Genomic DNA, 20,351 nt, shown 5'->3' on the forward strand with positions numbered 1-20,351 from the left:
AAAGTAACATTATTTGTGTACTCTAATACTGTATATATGTTAATATATTTGCACCATTGTGAGTTTATTATTATTTTCATATCATTATTTTTCATCCCAGGCACTGTCTTCTATGTTTATCAATTGATCTTTTCAGTTGGATTCCTCTTATCTTAAAACAAAGGAAGTCATTGAGTCACTGAGTTAATGCTTCAGTTAAATTTTATTTAGGAAAAATGTGCTGTATAATATAGCACAACACATAGCTTTAACAACAGAATAGATCAGCTGCATCAATCACTATACAACAAATCTTAGAGTCGGAGACTTGTCATTCAGTTGAACTTGACATTGTAGGACACGTAGTAGCCGTGGTTGTACATGTAGAGCTTCTGGTCAGTGGGATTGTAGTCCAGGTAGCTGTACTTCTCCTGAAACTTCGGGAAGTGGATGCTGAGGTTCTTCTCCTCCCCGGTTCTTGTGTCCAGAGCGTAGAAGATCTCTTCTGTGGTCAGGTCCACTGACCTTGTTGCATACATCACTCCACAGGCCATGAAGGCATTACCAGACAACTGCTTATACACACCTGTGTTCCACTTATCCTCAATACCGAATGACTTCTCATCTATCTTTGCCACAATTATCTTTCCCTTGCTGGCCTCTGACGCGTACATTACCCACAATCCATTTTCATCTCCTGCAAAGTCCAGAATTTGATTTGTGGAATAGGAGTAAGAAAAGCTCCCACTAGCTTCAGAGATAGCTCTGTAGTCATAACTGTTACTGGTCACATTGATTTTACACATATCATATGTGCTTCTCTGATAATATATGCTGTGACCACGAACTGCAAAATTACTACCAGTGCCTACCCATCCATTCGGCAAGTCATAGTGTTTAAAATTTGACCTGAGTATCAGACTGTCATAGTCGCGGTACAGGTAGAAGTCATAGATATGTGAGCTGGTGTATGCACCATACACATACATGGATTCATAGCCTCGTAGGGGCTTGGAGTCTTTGGCCCACCCTCCCTGCAGATAACCACTAGACAAGTGAGCATTCAGTTGGATGACGTTGGGTTTGCTCAAGCCCACAATTCCGGTACCATTGCAATTTCCTGAAGGAGAACCACAATATATACACAAATCATTGTATTGTTTGCAATTGACTGAACGTTTGTGTGTATCTTCTTTTACCAATATCTGGCTTGAAGTCCTGATCCTGTTGACAATCCTCCAGCTTCTTCTGCAGCTTGGCAAACTCGATACGGATCACCTCCAGGTTGCTCTTGTCATAGGTCTCCAGTTGGTTCACAATCATAGTCATGTTTTGGATCTGGAAGCAAAGACAGTAACATTAGCACATCACTTTACCTTGACTGTCTGCGATCATCTGCAGGTATTTGGTGTCACCTCTGTGTACAAACTGTCAAAGAGCGGAGACGAGACGTTCAGGGACTCCTTAAGCTGGGACACGAGAGCCTCGAACTCTCTGAGCTCAATGCGGAGCAGCTCAAAGTCCAGTTTGATGTATTTGTCTGGACTGCTCTCCAACACGGCTACTCTGACGGTCAGCTCTGACAGGTCCTTCAAGTACACATGCAGCTTGGCTTCATAGGACACCAACTAAAGACACACACACCAGTTAGTAATCAAAAACAAAATACTTTTAAATGTGGCGAAGGTAATCTTACCTTGTTCACTTGTATTTCCACTTCTATGATCATGTCTTTGCTGACTTGTTGCATGTGCTCCACTCGATCTGCTGGGAAGGTGGTATCAGGTGCATAGACATGGCAGAGGCACTGACCAGAGTCACCCACAGACGCAGTCACATTTCCCGATTCCCAGTCCTCCACTGGCTGCAACAATAAAAGAACTCAAATTCTGTCTATAAAGCTCATTGTATTATAGAGATTGAAGTGACTTACAATCCAGGCTAAAACCGGACTGATCAGTAGCAGTAGCTGAACAGACAGCATCTTGACCAACTTTTCAACTCCAAAACTGTCCTTGGGGAGTCGACTTATAAAGACATCTCTTATCAGACCGTCCTGTCCAGGTTTTGTATTCCCACAGTTATTATTTCGAACAGTTATCTCCATGTTTGTATTTGCTCGCAGTGTCCTGGTTGGATCCTGGTCGACTTCAGAAATTGGGGTTAAGATAAGATTTTTTGGCTAGACAAGCTGCACGTCTAATTAGATCATAAAATGAAGCTATTCTTCTTAAATAAGATATTGTACAGAATGATTCACCGGTTTGTAAATGACAGCATCAAACATCTCCACAATAAACTGTTATGTTGGTTTTCTTGTGAAAGGGTTCGTCAGGAGTGAAAACCTAACAGAAACTCTAAAACCAATGGATCATGGTGCATCATAGAGGCCACTATGATGTTAAGTAAAGGCACCATACAGCATGCTATCTTTCATTGTGACAAGTATAATCAGAACAGAGGGAAGTTGAAACGAGGACTGAGAAGGCAGGGAGTCAAGAAGTGCTTTGAATAATGTACAGGGTGAATTTAAGGATCTCCTAGTGTTTTTAAAATAGATGGGATTGTTTGGTAGAAATTACATGAATTAAATCATATATATAGTTGGTGGCGGTAATGCACCCTAACGTTTAGTGCCATTCGGCATTTAGCAACAAGAAGAACCAACCATACAGCCGCTGGGTCACTTTAGATCAAATATGCACTCATGAACTTTTTTTCCCACATGGAAAGTTCTATAATGCACCTTAAACACATTGCGAGATGTCTTGAATAAAAAGTGTCCAGCTGAGAGCACCAGCCCTCCAAGAGACAGCAACTTCTTTAGAGTTTGAGTTAATAATGTGTAAAGCTGAGGCAGTTCAAAATCCAATAAGGGACATACACCTTTAAACTAACTAAAGTAGTGGGTGATGGTCGTGTAATAATCTTTTACTTTATTATAAATGGCTGTTTGACATGTAGCCTCATATTTTGTTAAAGTAAATAAGCCCTCCTATTTCAAACAATCCTGGTCATTGGGTGAATCTGTTTGGGATTTCTACTGTAGTCAAAAACAAAATGGAGACATACAATGCTCAAGTTGATTTATTAGTTATTGGTTTCAACATGAAGAAATTATGTTAAAATTACAATAACATCTTATGAATTTCACATGTTATTCTCTATGATACTCTGGGAGCCCTCCTCCAGAGCCAGGGGCGGCTCAGTGGCCGGAGCTGTGTGGTTGAACCACAGGTGGTAGCTCACATAGTAGCCATCGTTGTACATGTAGAGCTTCTGGTCAGTGGGATTGTAATCCAGGTTCGAATACTTATCCTGGAACCTCTCAAAGGGAACATTCACATAGGTCTCTGTCTTGGTTTTGGTGTCGTACGTGTAGAAAATCTCTTCAGTGTGAATATCTACAGTTTTAACTGCGTACAGCACCCCACAGACCATGAAGGCATTGCTCACTCCTGGTTTGTAGACACTGGTGTGCCATTCCTCCTCTAACCCAAAAGACGCCTCGTTGATTTTAGCTATGACCAATTTCCCACGCGTCTCGTCTTTGGCGTAAGTCACGTACAGACCCGTTTCATCGGCCGAGAAGTCAAAATTCTGATTGGGGGAGTTGGTGTAAGAGAAACTGGAGCTTGCACCAGCGATCACTCTCGACTCGTATTTGACTGAGGTGAAGTTCAGCTTCGCCAGACCAAATGGAGAGTTGATTTGATAGTACAGGCAGTTCTCTCTTATGATGAAGTTGTTCCCTGTGCCTGTCCAACCGCTGGCTAAGTTCTGATGCAGGAAAGGGGTCCTGAGAATAAGGTTTTTGTAGTCGGTGTAGAATCGGATGTCTACAATGGACGCACTAGAGTAGCCAGAGTACCAATACATGGACTTCCGATCTGGAATGGGTTTGGAGTCTTTCCCCCAACCTCCGTATTTATATCCAGAACTTAGATGAGCGTTTAGCTGACTAACAATGGGCTTACTGACTTTGATGATGCCAGTGTGAGCACAAGAACCTGCAAGTGGAATAAGTCAGTTCAACAAGTTGTTAAAATCCACTTGACGATTGTTTGATGGACAAAGGAGCTTACCAATATTGGGGTTAAAGATCTCCTGGTGACGTTTCTCGCACTCTTCAAGCTCTATCTGGATCTTGATGTATTCACGTCTGGTGGCCAACACCAAGTTCTTGTCATAGATCTTCTCCAGTGTGTCCAGTTTGTTCACCATGGCTGTAATCTGCAAATTACAGTAACATCATTGAGGGCAAATATACTACAAAAAAAGACAAGGCTAAATCTCTACCTCTACTCGCAGGGACTCAAAGACGGTGGTAGAACTTTTGATGGAAAGCTGAAGCTCCTCGATCAATGCCTCCACCTGTTTAATCTCCACCTTGATCTCCTCCAGGTCTGCATCATTGTAGTCATCCGGGTTCTCCTCGACCACTTCCACTTTACCTGTCAGCTTCACGATCTTCTCCGCATACACCGTCATTTTGATGTCGTACTCCTCCAGCTGAAACGCACAACATCATCGCACAATTCTGTCAAAAAAAAATCTCTTCCCATACACGCTTTTGTATGATATGCATGTACCTTTCCTATCTCCAGCTCGAGTCTATAGGAGATCTCCCCCGCTGTTTCTTCCACCGCGATCAGGTCTTTGATGGGGAAGGTAGAACTGGGCAGGAAGGCATCACAGGTGCACCTTTCGCCGCCTCCTCCTCCTCCAGTACCATTCCGGGCAGCCACTTCCCTCCACACGTCCATGCGCTTGAGGAAGAAGCACATGAAAAGGGGTCAGCCTCAAAGAAAACAGAGATGAATCAGTGGATCTAGGCGATGCCATATACGTACCCCCCAGGCCAGAGCGGAGCCGAGCAGGGCCAGGAAATACAGAGTGCCAATCATTTTTGAAGCAGTCTCTCGGGTGAATGAAGAAATCATGTGGCTATAGCATTTATATACAGGAGTGTGGTCAGGCAATGACTACACACACCTGCTATTGTTCACAGGCTATGCAACAGGGCTCATAAAAATGCATTGATATTATCAGCAAACACTAAATACCGGGGAGTAGATGAGGAGGTCTAGCATCTGACAGAATTCACAGGAGCCATTGTTACTCAGTGGTAGCGAGATTATGGAGTGTATCAGGACTAATCATGAATTATGGCAGCCTCTACCGGATTGTCTAATTGGTATTACGAATGATCAGCTGTTCCCCAAGAAAGTTCCCACATATGGAATTCGCTTATCAGTGACGTCAAACAGTTGTTGGCTAGTTTCATCTACAATCTAAGCACAGGAGGCAAACAGAGAAATGACCAGGCCTGGGAGGAAAAAATGCAATTTCCAAGGCAAACTGACTGTATCAAAGTCCTTTATTGAACGACACAAATGGCATGTTTAATGTTAACTGGTAACTGTGTGGCGCTTTTTAAAACATTTCTCACTTTAGGAACAATATGCCAAACTTAAACGTTTACCCAGGTCAGATAAGAATACGAAGTATAAGATAAGAACGTTCAAGTGCCTAAACCTATGGTGAAAGTAAGTCATCCATCACCACCTCAGGGCTTCTGCGATTAGACTATAAGGCCTGCCTTAAATGTATGGCTGTTCATGACCAGAACTGTTTATGTGTTAAAACACCTTCTCTTAGGATCCGTCTGCAAAACAATTTAATCACTAGCCAGCGATTTCATTGTGGTATAAGCTTAATGTGGTCTTTTCACAATTCTCAATACAAGTGGTCAATATCCAAGTACTTCAGATTGTGCTGTGCATTGATCGGAAGAAACCACAATAGCAAGAAAATGTGGACTAGAGAAGGCAGATATTAAGACTGAAGACAGAAACGTTTTTTCTTTTCTTTTCATTTTTATCCTCTACATTGAAAAAATGGTCTCAATGAATTGATCACTGAATACTTCTACACATTTCCAAGCTATTACTTCATGAATATACAGTATGGTACGAATTCTTCATAAATGGACAAGACTTTCTGGTCTGAGATGCTTTATTATTTCGATACAGCAAGTTCAAAGTCCACAAATGTATTGTCTTAGAACAGGGTTTCCCAAACTTTTCAGGCCGCAACCCCCAAAATCACTTAACCAACTACTCGGGACCCTCTTATGTAAAATATTAGCCATTATTTCACTAAAAATATTCTAACTTCAATTCAATGTCAGAAATGTAAAAAAATATTGCAACCCCACTCCAGTGTCCCGAGAACCCCCAGGGGGTCCTGACCCCCACTTTGGGAACCACCGTCTTAGAAAAACTGACACAATACAAATTTGTCAAACATAATGTATCGAAAACATCTCCCTTGCTATAGGAAAATTATTTTAAAAAATGAAAACGATACAATTCAGTTGTCTGGGAGTGGCTGGTGTCAAGTGCAGTGATGTGTCTCTCCGGCTACATCTTTCACTGTTGCTGACATTTCTTTTAGAACATTTATTTAGTCACTTCCGCAGACTTCTTAACCACACGCTTCTTTGCTTTTTTCTTCTTTGCTTTTTTACTCTTGGGTTTACCCTCTGGTGGTCTGGGGTTCAAAGCCGGTCTGGACCTGATCAGAGTGGAGTGCCTGCTCATCTCTGGATCGGAGCGAGTTCCCTGAGCGGAGATGGACTTCCCCCTGGAGAGTGGGAGATCATCCAGGAGGTTGGGCTGAGAGTAGGACCTCAAAGCGGGGGAGCTGGTCGGCCTGTAATGGCTGCTGCTCCCCAGGATGGGCAAGTGAACGTGATCGAGGTATCGGCTGCTGTGGGACATAGCGATGTGGTGCCAGGAGCTCAGTGGGGTGGCGGAGAAGGGCTGGGGACCTCCGGAGTCGTCTTTGCCGGGCCCTGGAGATATGACCACAGAGCCGTGCGGGGTGACCGCCTCCACCGCAGTCTTGAAGGTTTTCAGGATGCGATCGCTCTTCTGTTTCTCCTTCTTCTGCCTTGATTCAACCTTCTTCAGATGCTTCCGGTGGTCCCTCATCATTTGTTTTCTTGTGTCGGCTAGACCCCTGCAGAATAGTAGGATATAGGGTTGGTTGGTTTAGAAACAAGCAGACTGTTGACGTTTTTAGAATGAAGGTCGATAACTGATGGATTCTAAACCAAATTACAGTTTCACACCTGTAATCTACAATCCCTGTCTTGTCACGGTCAAGCCTCTGAATCAGCTCCTCTATCTGGTACCGATCCAAAGGAATAGTTGATTGCTATTAAAAAAAAAGTTGTGAATTAAATTTTGGAGAATTGAATTGTCAATCTAATTTGTGAATTCTTTAACGATGTATTATCAGAAACCTGCACAGCCTTCCTGAACTCTGTGACAGGGACCCTCATGGTGCCATCTTTGTCAATGTTCCGGAAGAAATCCCATAGTCGCAGCTTGCGCTCATCCAAATAATCCTGAAAAAACATCAAACAGAGAGTGTAGAATAAGACACCACACAAGTGAACAAAGATAAACATATGTTAAACACACACCTGGATGACTTTCATTGGATCCACACGTTTAGGGGGTTTCTTGGCAATAAAGCCTCCAACGCCACCATACTGAACGTCCAGACTGGGGTGCTCCTGGCAGGTCAGCTCCAGCAGATGCACAAAGTTCTCATTCACAAGGACATTCTGCATTCAAGGAAGACAAGCGACAAACTCTTTAATTCAAATCCTTTCAGCACAATTACATTCATACAGCATTGGCCTACACTTATGTTGATCTCCTCCAGGGCACTTCTCAGAGAGTTCTTCACTACATTGACCAATGCAAGAGCTCCCTCTACTGTTATAGAGTTGTAGGCCAGCTGTGGGAGCATAAACACATGATAATATTTCACTTCACCTACATCCTTGGCTGTAATAATGATGCGTGTCCATTGTGTCCGACCCACCAGTAGAACCCTCAGTGTGTCATTGAACTCCAGCCCTTTGCAGAGGCTGCCCACTCCCTCGTTGGTCAGGCGGTTGTTGCTGAGGTTGAGGTGGACCAAGGTGTTGTTGAATTTAAGAGCCTCCCCCATGGCCAGGGCTCCTTCGTTTCCAAAGCCGTTCCATGATAAGTCGAGGCGTTTCAGCATTGTGTTCACCTAAACATGCCAGGAAGAATCCTAATATCAGTTGTTGAATACTATGTGCAAAACCAACATGCCCACCATTGGCAGCATTATTTGTGTGATGCCTCACCTTGAGCCCTGCGGAAAGGGCCACAGCTCCTTTCATGCGGAGGTGGTTCCAACTAAGATCCAGTACCTCCAATCCCTCATTGTTTGCTAAAACGAATAAGTGGTTAACTTTAAAATTGCATTAATAAAGTCACACCAAACTCGGAATAGAGTAGCTATAGTTTTTACCCAAAAGTTGTCCCAAATGCTCCCCTCCTTTTCCACGGAACTCATTGTGGCTCAAGTCAAGCTCCTTCATTCTGGAGTTTGTCTAAGTGTTCAAAACTGATCAACTGAGTCATTGATTCCAAACATCATTGTATTGTATATAATAGACTATATTACATGTGTATAAAAAAAAATGGCAACCAATAACTTACTGACAAAGCATCTGCAAAGTATTTACCATCCTCGTCGATAAAACCATTCCCTGATAAAAGATTGTTTAGAATATGTTAATGTTTTCTTGCAATAATTCATATTTATCTGTGTTATATATGTGTTGCAAATGTCGCAAATATGGAACCTGCTCCACTTGATCTGTTGTATCACTTACCAGATAGTTTCATAGATCTTAGTGAAATACTGTCCAGCAACATGTTTGCAACACACTGAGCACCTGAACTCAGCAGGCGGTTTTGAGATAAATCCTGTAACAGAGAAACACATGTACTAAAAATGTGAAATGCTCTAGTGACCTCTAGTGGAGGTTGCTTTGGTGCACTACTTACCACATGCTGAATGGTTAAATTTGCCCTCAGCATCTCCACCACATATTTGGCTCCTTCAGCTAATATGCCATTATCAGACAATTCTAGCTTGTTTATCTGCATATCAGTCTGAAACGGTTCAGAAACTATGGATTTATTTGATATAGTTTTTTGTTTTGTTTTGTAAAGACACTTACTTTAACGGATGTGTTTTAACTTACCACAAGGGCAATAGCAATTGCCTTGCAGCCCATGGGTCCCAGTCCATGGTGGCAAAGGTTAACTGTTGTGGAGCCAAGATTTCTTAAGAAGTATGAAACTGGCACCACATGCAGAAGCCTGCAAGCCTCCAAGTACACCTCAGCTGTGGACATTTCCTTATGATCATCTTCACCTTCTGTTAGAGAATGAGTAACAAAAACGACCCCTTGAACACAGTAAAAAACAAGGATAATTCACAGTAAAATGGTCCCCACTTACCATCGGACTCCAAGTCTGTCTCCCACTCATTCTGGACAAAGGGTTGCTCCGCTGTTGATGTACAGTCTTCATCTTTCAGGGATAGAGACTCAAAAGACAACATGGACAAATTTGTCAGTTAATTACTTTAAAAAAAACTTTCATGGCTATTTTATCCCTCATGTGTGATATCTGTGAACAGGTACAGAGAAGGGGGAAGAGATGTTCAACAAGAAATTCTATACCTAAGGGAGCATGAGGAGCCTCATAAATTATAAAGATGGTGTGGCTTGTGATTAGCAACAGAATGCAAATTTTAGATACACAAGATGATAACGACCATTAGCTTTCCTAATGTTTATGTTTGCAATATATAGGCTATTTTACAACATCATATACTGTATTAAGGACAAATGTTTGCATGACTAAATGAAACAATTTCTGTGAACAAACTAATATTAAAAAAAACGTTGCTGTGTTACTGTCTCGTTTTCAGAGCTATATATTCGCTTTGCCCTTTGAACTGACCCATGTTGGGATCAGGTTTGGGTTGGGCCCCGAGGCAAGGCCCTGAAATATTTAGCGCATGCGCAATTAAACATTACAAAATGATAGGCAGTATGCTTTTCTATGGACTTTACCCGTTGTCCCGGTACCTAACGGGTCGACGCTCAGGTAATTTATTAACACCACGGTTTCCTCCATGTCTCTGTCTGTGTCCTCTGGGCTGTCACTTGTAAACATTTACACAAAACGAACTCCGAAAGGCAGCTGCCCATGTGAGGCGCCTGAAGCTAACTGCTGCTAGCGTGAACTTGGTGTTATTTCTGACGAACACGCTCTTTCCGACTCCTCCGCTGGACGTGGGTGTCAGCTGGAAATATTCAGTCAAGAAGTACTTGGACAATAATATGTAAATAGCCCGAACATTAGCACGTTGTTACATTTTATCTTTAAAAACAACACAAATGCACAGTCTTTAGTTTAGTGACTTTATAAAGTTGCGTCATGTTGTCTCCCATCAGGGTTATAAGAGGAAGTGCGTATTTCATGATAAACTGTTACCAGTGATTAACTCGGATCCTAATCTTATCTTGCAGAGGTTTCTATAAAGGATCTCCCGACTGCACTTGTAAATGGCACAGCAATGTGTGATGGTGGAGCTGTCACAGCCAGTCAGCTTACACTCTCTGAACCAGCTCCAGTGGAAGAGCTGCTCGCCCCATGCACTGGCTCCTGTGGACTGCCGGAGGAAAGGATGAGTGCACACGGGGGAGGAGATGCTACATTGGGGGCAGACAGAGAACAGTGTTTGACAGTTCTGCTTGACCAAAAGGCAAATCAGGACCGAACAGAACCGACAGCAGCACTTGAAGATTTTCCCAAACAACAAAATGAAGTGAACTTTCCTGACAAAGAAGTTTCAATCAAAGATGAAGATCCAATACCTCTGCAAATCAACAATGAAGACCTTTCCTCTAAAGTCATTCGCACTGATGAGACGCTTTGTGAGCAGTTTGAGAAACTACAGGCTGAGAACACCAGAGAAACTACCTGCCGTGTTCAGCCTGAGATTCCCAATTTAAAAGAACTACTTGCCTCCCCTAAGAGCCGCACAGATGAGGTTGCCTGTAGTGGGGGGACCCATGTCCAGTCTGTTCAGGAGAGTGTAATGACGCCATCAGAGTGCTGGGATGAGTACGTGGCAGTAACTGACGATACAAGTAAAGACAGCGGTGAAGCTCGTCCCATACGTTTACTCTATAGCTCTCAGACACCAGACATGTCCCTCACTGGACCTCATCTCACACAGCCCGGATATCACTTTGCAGTGGGTCCTGGCCTGGCAAATGAGGTGCAATGCCCTATGTGGCAGTTTCCAACTCCCAGCTATTATCCTACAATGGAGAACACTCTGCCCTTTGAAGGTAGTCACTAACCTTAAACATTTCAGTCACTTGCCCTTGTTTGCTGGCTTACTTCTATATAGTGTTCTTTGTATGCATTTAGTTATGTGGAGAGTGTGGGAGGACGTCGAAAGCGGCTCTTCTGCCTCCACCCCTGCACTGATACCCTTCCCCTTCACAAAGACAGTGATGAACTTCACTGTTATGTCCTACAACATCCTCAGTCAGGACCTGCTGGAGGCAAACCAAGACCTGTACACACACTGCCCCCTGGAGGTGCTGGAGTGGAGTCACCGCTGCAGGCTGCTTCTGGAGGAGATTCAGAGATGGGCGCCAGACGTAAGTTCAGCTGTTGAAGCCAGAAAGGATTATTCTAAATTGAAAAGAGCAGGGGATTGTTTTATTAGCTACAGAGAGGGCAGATCAATCCATACTGTCTAGTGTCCAATGCTTGTAATATTGATGTTGTGTTTTGTTTATAGATTCTATGTCTTCAAGAAGTGCAGGAAAATCACTTCAATCAACAGCTGCATCCAGTGTTAACTCAAATGGGTAGGCCTGGGCCATATCATATTAGTAGTATTGTTGCAAAATAAGATCGATTTTTCCACCTTTTTTTCCATTATTTTTTTTTTTTTAAGTAATCCTTTTTAACGTGACTTTTTGCTTTTGTAGGCTACACCTGTGTGTATAAAAGGCGCACAGGAACTAAGACGGATGGTTGTGCAACGTGTTACCGCAGCAGTTCTTTTGCCGAGTTATCCATCATTGAGGTGGAGTATTTCAGGCCTGAGATAGAGCTACTGGACCGTCACAATGTGGCAATTATTGTGGTGCTTCAGCCAATGGTGGCCGTAGGATCTGAGGTGAAGGCACGGGGACCTTCTCTGTGTGTGGCAAACACTCACCTGCTCTTTAACCCCAGGAGGGGGGACATTAAACTGGCACAGCTCGCCATTCTGCTGGCAGAAATGGACAAAGTGGTCAAGTCTTGTAAAAGCAAGGGTGAACACTGTAACATAGTGCTATGTGGAGACTTTAACTCTGTCCCACAAACTCCTCTGTACGAGCTGATCACAAAAGGGGAGCTCTATTATCAGGGCCTCCCAGCATGGATGGTAAGTGGTGGCACCGTTCAAGTTATTTAAAAAAATAAATAATAATAATTGTTTCTGTAACTGTTTCTTTGCAACTAGATTTCGGGGCAGGAGGATTTGTCATTTAAGCCACAATTTTACAAACTCTATGCTCCTCTGTGGCCGAGCACTCTTGGAATCACAGACTGCTGCCAGTTCACTTCAGTAAACCAGGTCTTGGAGAACCACAATCAGAAATCAGGTCTGTGTTTGAAGTTCTTCCAAGAACATAACACTCCTAAAATAGAGCTGTAATGTCTGTGTTCTTTTTATAGGAAGTCGTCAATACCATCACGAGTTTCTTTTGCAGCTGCGTTTCTGTCCAGCTGCCTGTGTGCGGCCTGAAGATTTGGAGATGATCCCAGGAGTGACTGACGCCACACCAGGTACAGTCATATCGCATTTATTCAGAGTAGGGTTTGGTTAATAAGAGTCTGTTACTTTTGTACAGATTGTTCAAAGGAGCGTTCCCGCCCTCCCAGGTCAGCACGGGACATACAACAGTATTTCTTCATTAAGTAATGCTTGTGCTCACAATTACATTGTGTCTAGGTTCAGACAGAGTCTGAGTCACCGGTTAGACCTTCAGTCGGTTTATAAGCATGTGCTCCCAGGCTCTGGAAATGCTGAAGTGACTACGGTGCACTCTCAAGTAGGAGCAACTGTTGACTACATCTTCTACTCGCCCAAACAACATTCAGACACAGAGATTCAGGGTAAGAGCAAATACTATCAACAGGTTTAAAGATACATTTAGTTTTGTATTTTGATTATTTGGCCTTTTGCTTTCCCCAAGAAGAGGGCAGCTTTGCGCAGAGTGGTCTGAAGCTGATTGGTTGTCTCTCGCTCTTGTCAGAAGATATGCTGTGGTCAATGAATGGTCTTCCTAGTGACACGTTTCCTTCTGATCACCTTAGTCTTTTGGCTAAATTCCAACTTGACATGAATGGATCACCATAATAATGAAAAGACAGTGCCTTAAAGAAACATTGTTTAAATTATGTAAGTCATACCCTGTTACCCTTTTATTTGAATTAGGTTTAGGTTTAAAGCCACATTAGAGTTTTCTATTATTGTTAGTTTTGAAGAGTGCTAAAACAAATGCCAGTATTTTTGAAATGACTGTAGCAACAATTTTGCTGACAATGTTTGAGTCATTTTAATTATGTTTAGAGCACAACTGAGGTCTTATTCAGATTCATCTGATTTAAACAGTTGGGACTTGCAATAAAGATGTTTGTGTTTTTATTTACTCCGTGATCCTTTTGCTTGTTCCTATGTATGTCTTTATTTATTTATTTAGTTTTAAGTGGCACAATGTACATTAATGAACATTAAGACAAAGTGAATGTACCCAAATTAGCCAAAAGGCTAGTTTTCACCGGTAGTCCCCCTGCCAGATCTCATAAGGCAACCTAAAAAGAGTAATTAAAAAATCACATACTACAGTAAAATAACATATAAAATGGAACAGTGTAAGCGGACATAACAGATAAGACACCGCACTCTGATAACTCAGTGGAGAAGTAACTAGAAGAACTGTAAACCCAGTGCTTAATTTGATCCCCCATTGGGGGAATGCATTCCCCCTGTTCTCTTTTTTTTTTTTTTAGGGTAAAGGATCTGGGAAATATTTAGGAGTATCCGGCAAAAGATTTATCTGATATAATGGTGATTAATGAGAGTGTTCGGGCAAATGTTTTGGGCTGTTCCCTGAATCCATCACTTCAGACCAAAAGTGTTTCTGAAAATACAAATTTACAAATTAAGCACTGTGTAAACCTCGTCAGTGAGGACACTGAAGAGGTTTACAGTTTGTCTGTATTTGTCAGTTAAGTTTGTGCCATTGTGGTGACTGGTAAAGAAAATAGGCCAGCAAGCTTCCCTCTGTCCTGCTGTGCCTCAAGCGCTTTTGCTTTAGATTAAAGATAAACACAGGCAGGCATGTTCACATCTGTACCATCTGAAAATTATTCCAGATATTTCACAAATCCATTCATGCAGAATTACAGGCTAATTTCGCTTTCCTGTAAATGCATGTTAGGTTAAATATAATAGCTTGTGTGCTCCACACGACATTGTGTGTTCTGCCCAAACAATTGCACTTTGGGTTCATCAGTCCTCAGATTATGCCAGCTGTGCTGCATGTTTAGACAGGAGTGGCTTCCTCCACGGCGTTCTCCCATGAACCCCATTCGTTTGCAATTGTTTACATATTGTAGACGTGTCAACAGAGATGTGGGCATGTGCCAGTGATTTCTGTTTGTCTTTAGCTGACACTCTAGGGTTCTTTTTTACCTCCTTGAGCATTCTGCTCTGTGCCCTTGGAGTCATCTTTACAGCCATACCTTGGAAGTGAAGCAACAGTCCCAAACTGTTCCTAGACAATTGTCTAACCATGGATTTTTCAATCAAGACTTTTAGAGATGGTTTTGTAACCCTTTCCAGCATTATACAAATCAACAATTCTTGATCGTGAGTCTTCAGAGAGCTCTTTTGGGCGTGGCATGTTGCACATCAGACAATCCTTCTCAACAAGAGACAGTTTTTAACTAGTGTGTGTTTTTCAGTGCCCGGTACAGCTAGCCACACCTCAGTGATTGGACTTCAGGTTGGCTCACACCTGACTCTAAATGTCTGCATAAATGTGTCTAATTAGCTCTTGGAGCAGTTAATTCACTTATTCCACCCTGTCCTGTGAATGTTTACATGTTATGGCCATTAACAATATGATAACATATAATTGGGTGGTATTCGTTTAAGCAGACAGTTCTTATGATTTTAATCACCATCAGGCCACATTTTATGACCAGTTCAGGCAGAAATGTGAGAAATTTCAAAGTGTTCACATACATTTTCCTCCCACTGTATAGTGGGTTCTGCATAAGTGGTCTGCTGGCAGTTATTCAATCTACTTTTTGGTTGAGATGAAAACAGTTTTCACACCATGTCAGGTGCGTGTATGAAAGACTCCAATCTTTGTGATCATTTATTGAAATAAATTAATCCTTTATCAATACAAAAACACCAGTAAAACAGTTGAAAGAAGAAAATGACAAGAGTCATTTTTACAAAAACAAAATAAAAACTGGAGCTTAGCTCCACTAAACTGATAGGACTTAAGGCAAGTAACAAATTGTATTTAAAAACAAAACATTTAAAACAATACTGTAAAAGCTAGTACAGAATGTACCTGGACAACATTAAACAAATAACAAGCTGCATTGTCTTTTCACATTGTTCATCTTCCTACTTCTACATTGTCATTAGCAACTACAGAAGGTCCGTTTATCTCCTCTTTGAAGGTTCAAGGCACCGGGGTTTGCTAACTACTAATTGCGCAGTTAATCATAAGAAAAATTTAATATTTTTTGCATACTAACTGTAAACCAAAGAGACTGCAGAAGAGCTACTCAAGCGTTTACTGAAACACAACAAACTGAGTGAAGCATCTAGCTTTTAATACTGAGTGGCAGGTGCACTGGAGTGTCCCATTATCTTAGGACACACACTTGGTACTGTATTTAAAAATCCTCCAAACTAAATGAGGTCAAAACGTGGATTCCAAAGTGGTGATTAGGATGGAAGTGTTGCTGGTGACCTATTCAAAACAGTGTCTTGTGAATAAGCCAATGTGCACGATACAATGTGTCTACTAGTCGACCCAAAATGAGCAACTTCGTAAAAACAAGTGCAGGTTCATAAAACTGGAGACCGTTAAATAGTCTTTAGACACGAATCTGATATGCGTTCATGTCACCCGAAGACGTCTGATCCAAAACCTTCTTCTCAGCGGAGGGACTGCAAGAAATCAGACATTTACAAAGGTTTGGAATATATAAACATCAAGGCTACAGTTCCCAAAAGTATTTAACAGCATGAATAATCAGAATAAAGGACCTTTTACTCCACAATCTGACCACTGACATAAAAAGAAAAACTATATTGGAACAGATTAGAACTATATACATACCGTCTCTCCACACGGCTGATCCTGCGCATGGGACTGCCCGGGCCTTTGAGGGGGGAGCCCATGCTGTTTCTCCTGTCTTTGGTGGGAGACGGAGGAGGCTTTCCGATCTAAAACGTGACATAGACACATAAGGATTTCATATTACAAAGCACTGCACAAACCGCTGAAGAGAGAAGAGTCCGTCAGCACATCCGCGCCTGATGCAGCACATGTTGTTAATGTGATTGTGTCGGGCACTCAGTACAAACGATCTGCTGTTGATGGAGAGGGGCGGTCATGTGTGACTCAGAGCGCAGCCGGATGGAGCCATCACATTAAGGTTTATGATATGGAAACTCTCAGCACCCAAGGCATCATGTCAGAGTGAGTAGTGATGAGCGGGTGGTTAATGGGAGGCTACTCCACAAATGGCAGTCTGTCAGGTTTAGTGTTAGCATCCACAGAGTAAGAAATATGAGTAGATTATAGCTAATAAGACAGTTTCATGATTATATTGACTTAAGACCACTCGGCTAAAAGTAACTTAACCAAAAGTGGACACAAAAGATTGTGGTTGGATTGTGTTGAAAGTCAGTTATGATCATTGCTTGAATCAGCAACATTCTGTGAGGAAATGATATTTGCCAATGATATTAGGCATTAAACTGCAAAATGTTTTGATTCAAAACACTAATATTTTATATGGGTTGCAGCTTGTTATGATGACAGGTTGAAGGCGGGTCTGGAAACTCCACACCAGTGATGAACCACCGAGCTAAGCAGTCCATCAATGAAATATGTTACTGTTGAGGCTTCAATTTACACCATTTATTGTCTCGTACCTTGAGCCTCATGTCCCGTGTGTGTCTCTCCAGCTCTCTCCTCAGCTCCTCCTTGCTCAGCTTGTCCAGGTCCAGGATGGAGTGTTTCCATTCAATCTGCTCCACGCTGTGAGGGTCATGTGACACGTACTGGCCTATCCTGACCTTGCGCAGAGTGTGCCAGTAGCCCCTGTAGGCCGTCTCGTACTCCTGCACCAGGTCCGTGAGCGTCCGGAACTCCAGCGGCTTGAACATTAGCTCCTCCCGGCGGCTCATGCCCAGAGCCCCGAAGCGCCCCCCGCTGTGCACCCCCAGTACGATGTGGTGGAAGTGGTTTCCTGAGAACTGGGACATAAAACTGAGAGGGAAGCGCTCCACACCGGGCATACTGTTGGTGAGATAACTGCCGAAACGATGGTCAAGGAAAAAGTAGCACTGTAATAAATAATATCTTTTTGTTATGTAGGCATTATTTACCAATCAGACTGGCATTAAAGTATTTGCTAATTAAAGATTATTCAGGCATCTGCAGCTATAAGGATACATTCCCAGGATTACGGCCTCCAGACACTTGATTGGCAGGGCCTCACGTGTCATCTCCTTAGCAATGTCCATTAACCTGTAAGAAAAAGAATTGAAATATGCTATGAATTGAGCAAATATTGCCCCACAAGTCCAGTTATAGCTTGTGTCTGTTTTGTGCAGTGGATAGGTTTTCCATGAGCCAGTGGTAATTAAATCTGGCATTAATAAATCTAATATACTGAGACCAGAAACAGTCATTTCACCTCATCTGCTTTAGTTACACTGTTTTCCAACTTACACATCCCTAGGGTAGGCCAAGAACAGCTGAGTATCATGCATCAGACTTCAGAATACAAGAGGGTGCTTACGCAGTTAAAGGGCGGCTCTTCTTGATTTCAAAAAACTGTGTTCCAGTGTGATTGTACCTGGAGGATAAAGTTAAGGGCAACTCATGAGTACGCACATAAACAGAGGTCTGTTCAATACTAAACACAAACAGCCACTCAAAAAGACACATGATGTTTGGTTTGGTTAGATATACAGTATATATGTATATACAGTAGAATGTATACACTGAAATATTTTGAGAACTTGGTTGGAGGAATAATAATGTACAGTGTATTCTACAGTGGTTGCAGGAGACTTATGCCTAGTATGTACATAGCAGCTGTAAAGATGACAGCCTGATGTTACTTGCTGAGCTAAATTGTTCAGCCTTAAATAAACTACTTCTGCAATTCCAGAAGCAGAAAATAGTCCATGATGGTGTGAGGACCTGGCGGCAGAGTGAGAGGAACTCTCTTGCACATACGGCACCATGTGATTTCTGGGTGTACAGTCATGGGAGTAAAGTGCTTGTGGGGGCAAAATAGATCATATGAGAGGATAGATTAGTGCACTGAAATACTAGAGGAGTACTTAACTATATTTATACTTGATTAATAATTGATGAACATCTGCCATGACTGAAAACACAATAATTGCAGTCTGCATGGCCTACTTTTTTGTTGCAGTAACTTTCAGCCTGTACTGTAAATACAATCTTAAATCAATGAAGAGCAGTACAATGAGAAGTAAAAGGATACTGCAAGTCCCTGATGTATTTCTGTATGGCTTCCAGGCGCTGTGAGATGGTGGTGGTAGGCTGGTATGTAGGCACACTCGGTATTGGAATCTGGAAGACAGAGGATCCATACAATGCCATTATGGGCAGACAATCCCAATATTCACAGAAGGAGAATGCAGTGCTGTCTGGCTTGAAGCTTCTTCATAGTGACTTTGGTAGTAAAAGCAAGACCATTGTAAGTTGCTACTACAACCAGCACATGGGTGTCAGTGGGTTCAGGGAGAATGTCTCAACTCTCTAAATGGCTAACAGCTGAAATAACCAGGGTGTATTTATCATTCATGGCTGATTAGTTTTAGTTTGTGATCTGATTTAATAATAATATACTTGTAATTACAGTGCCAATTACCCTTTTCTGTTATGAACGCTTTTCACCATTCAAAAGATAGTATTGTTTTGAATTTCTAACAAAACACCCTTGCCCATCATCTGATATTTTGCCATTTCAAAAAGCTAAATAGTAGACCCATGCCTATTTGTAGACCAAGTGGAGAGCAGCTGATCTCTAATCAGATAGTGCAGGCTTGATCCACTTTACCTTAGGCAGGTCAGTGGCACCTCGGATGCTCTTTCCCAAATCCTCTCCAGTGGGGTGAATTCTGGCCACATGGCGCCACATCCTCTCCCAAGTCTCCTCGTCCAAGGGGAAGCCTCCTCGATTGACATAAAAGGGCACTCCTCCGTCCCGCATGTCTTCTTCTCCTTCATCTTCCGGCTCCTCTTCTCTCTCGTCCAAACACCCCACGGCTGTCCTCAGCATCTCCCCCCCGAATACTGTCCTCCTCCTCCCGGCTGATGGCTTTCACTGATGATCCGCAGCTTCCAGGTTTAAGACGCCAGCTACAGCAGATGGCCAACGCATGATACACAACAGCATGTGCCAGACAGAACCAGCTCCAGAGAAATCAAAGTCATCTTTAAAGTTGGATCAGCTGATGATGGGGGCACCGTTTATCAGTAGCAGATTTGCAGTAACCTTTAGTCAAAACGCATCTAAGGCATGCTATATCAACAATCTTTGGATGAATCGAGAAATAAGGTCAAAGATGATGATCCTACGACTCCAACGTGTCCGTCAGCCCAGAAGTCCGCCATCCAAACGCCTTCATTCTTCTAACAAGATAAGGCTAATTAGACAAGACGGCAAAGAAGGCTTTTATAATTTACTAATGCCCTGGGTGGTTAGAGGTCGTTCAAACCTTATACAAATATACAGTTCTTCACATCACCAGAAGTCCATCCTCTCTTTATTGTCCGTCCAGTCCGCTGCTCCACCAGAGTGTGAACCTTTCCTTCAGAGCCAGTTCATTGTTCATGCAGATGCTCCAACCTTCAGCGATTGCAGCCTGCGCTCAGCTCAGACACTCCCTGACACCGCGCATGCGCAGTGGTTAACGTTACCCCGAAGTACCAAATGATGCATTCGAGTGCTCTTCGTTCAGCAAAGCTTTCAAGCTATGAGTGAAACGTACTCATTCAACGTTTTCATTTGTTTACATTGTATATTTCAACCCCCTATTCTTGGTTGTATGTTTTAAGGAGTGCCTTTGGGTAACCTGGTCTG

At 42.5% G+C, this 20,351-nt stretch overlaps 5 protein-coding genes and 1 long non-coding RNA gene across 7 annotated transcripts; 1 reads left to right on the top strand and 5 right to left on the bottom strand.

Annotated features, from left to right (window-relative positions):
- Positions 1-314: 314 nt before the first annotated feature.
- On the bottom strand, positions 315-1,963 carry olfm4.2 (olfactomedin 4, tandem duplicate 2; the record flags this gene model as incomplete). Its single annotated transcript, XM_079574149.1, has 5 exons — positions 315-1,099; positions 1,179-1,317; positions 1,395-1,607; positions 1,676-1,843; positions 1,913-1,963. 5 exons carry the CDS (start codon positions 1,961-1,963, stop codon positions 315-317), a joined length of 1,356 nt encoding a protein of 451 aa, XP_079430275.1.
- Positions 1,964-3,129: 1,166 nt separating this feature from the next.
- Positions 3,130-4,886, bottom strand: olfm4.1 (olfactomedin 4, tandem duplicate 1; the record flags this gene model as incomplete). The annotated part of the gene is made up of 5 exons (XM_079574256.1): positions 3,130-3,989; positions 4,065-4,212; positions 4,279-4,491; positions 4,572-4,748; positions 4,833-4,886. 5 exons carry the CDS (start codon positions 4,884-4,886, stop codon positions 3,130-3,132), a joined length of 1,452 nt encoding a protein of 483 aa, XP_079430382.1.
- Positions 4,887-6,443: 1,557 nt separating this feature from the next.
- Positions 6,444-9,235, bottom strand: lrrc74a (leucine rich repeat containing 74A; the record flags this gene model as incomplete). Its single annotated transcript, XM_079574257.1, has 12 exons — positions 6,444-7,005; positions 7,118-7,203; positions 7,292-7,396; positions 7,475-7,618; positions 7,699-7,794; positions 7,882-8,076; positions 8,174-8,259; positions 8,341-8,422; positions 8,532-8,581; positions 8,708-8,801; positions 8,883-8,990; positions 9,083-9,235. 12 exons carry the CDS (start codon positions 9,233-9,235, stop codon positions 6,444-6,446), a joined length of 1,761 nt encoding a protein of 586 aa, XP_079430383.1.
- A 684-nt stretch (positions 9,236-9,919) lies between these two features.
- Positions 9,920-13,465, top strand: angel1 (angel homolog 1). 2 transcript variants are annotated; one of them, XM_079572960.1, is made up of 10 exons: positions 9,920-9,995; positions 10,421-11,248; positions 11,331-11,566; positions 11,710-11,779; positions 11,903-12,345; positions 12,424-12,565; positions 12,639-12,749; positions 12,815-12,845; positions 12,916-13,079; positions 13,160-13,465. In XM_079572960.1, the coding sequence occupies exons 1-10, from the start codon at positions 9,929-9,931 to the stop codon at positions 13,321-13,323; spliced, it is 2,256 nt and encodes a 751-aa protein (XP_079429086.1). In that variant the 5' UTR covers positions 9,920-9,928; the 3' UTR covers positions 13,324-13,465. The 2 variants fall into 2 exon arrangements, with proteins under 2 accessions (XP_079429086.1, XP_079429087.1); XM_079572961.1 differs by having other exon boundaries at positions 13,163-13,465.
- Positions 13,466-13,547: 82 nt separating this feature from the next.
- Positions 13,548-14,367, bottom strand: LOC306976092. Its single transcript, XR_013793747.1, has 3 exons — positions 14,137-14,367; positions 13,865-13,902; positions 13,548-13,648 (listed from the first exon to the last, which is right to left on the bottom strand). It is a non-coding gene; the product is annotated as an uncharacterized lncRNA (long non-coding RNA).
- Positions 14,368-15,509: 1,142 nt separating this feature from the next.
- vash1 (vasohibin 1) lies at positions 15,510-20,151 on the bottom strand. The gene is made up of 8 exons (XM_079573795.1): positions 19,987-20,151; positions 19,326-19,900; positions 18,747-18,835; positions 18,030-18,086; positions 17,681-17,755; positions 17,158-17,539; positions 16,337-16,443; positions 15,510-16,164 (listed from the first exon to the last, which is right to left on the bottom strand). The coding sequence occupies exons 2-8, from the start codon at positions 19,545-19,547 to the stop codon at positions 16,092-16,094; spliced, it is 1,005 nt and encodes a 334-aa protein (XP_079429921.1). The 5' UTR covers positions 19,548-19,900; positions 19,987-20,151; the 3' UTR covers positions 15,510-16,091.
- Positions 20,152-20,351: the final 200 nt, after the last annotated feature.

The sequence above is a fragment of the Gobius niger genome (assembly GCF_951799975.1).
Source record: "Gobius niger genome assembly, chromosome: 16".
Taxonomy (NCBI): Eukaryota; Metazoa; Chordata; class Actinopteri; order Gobiiformes; family Gobiidae; genus Gobius; species Gobius niger.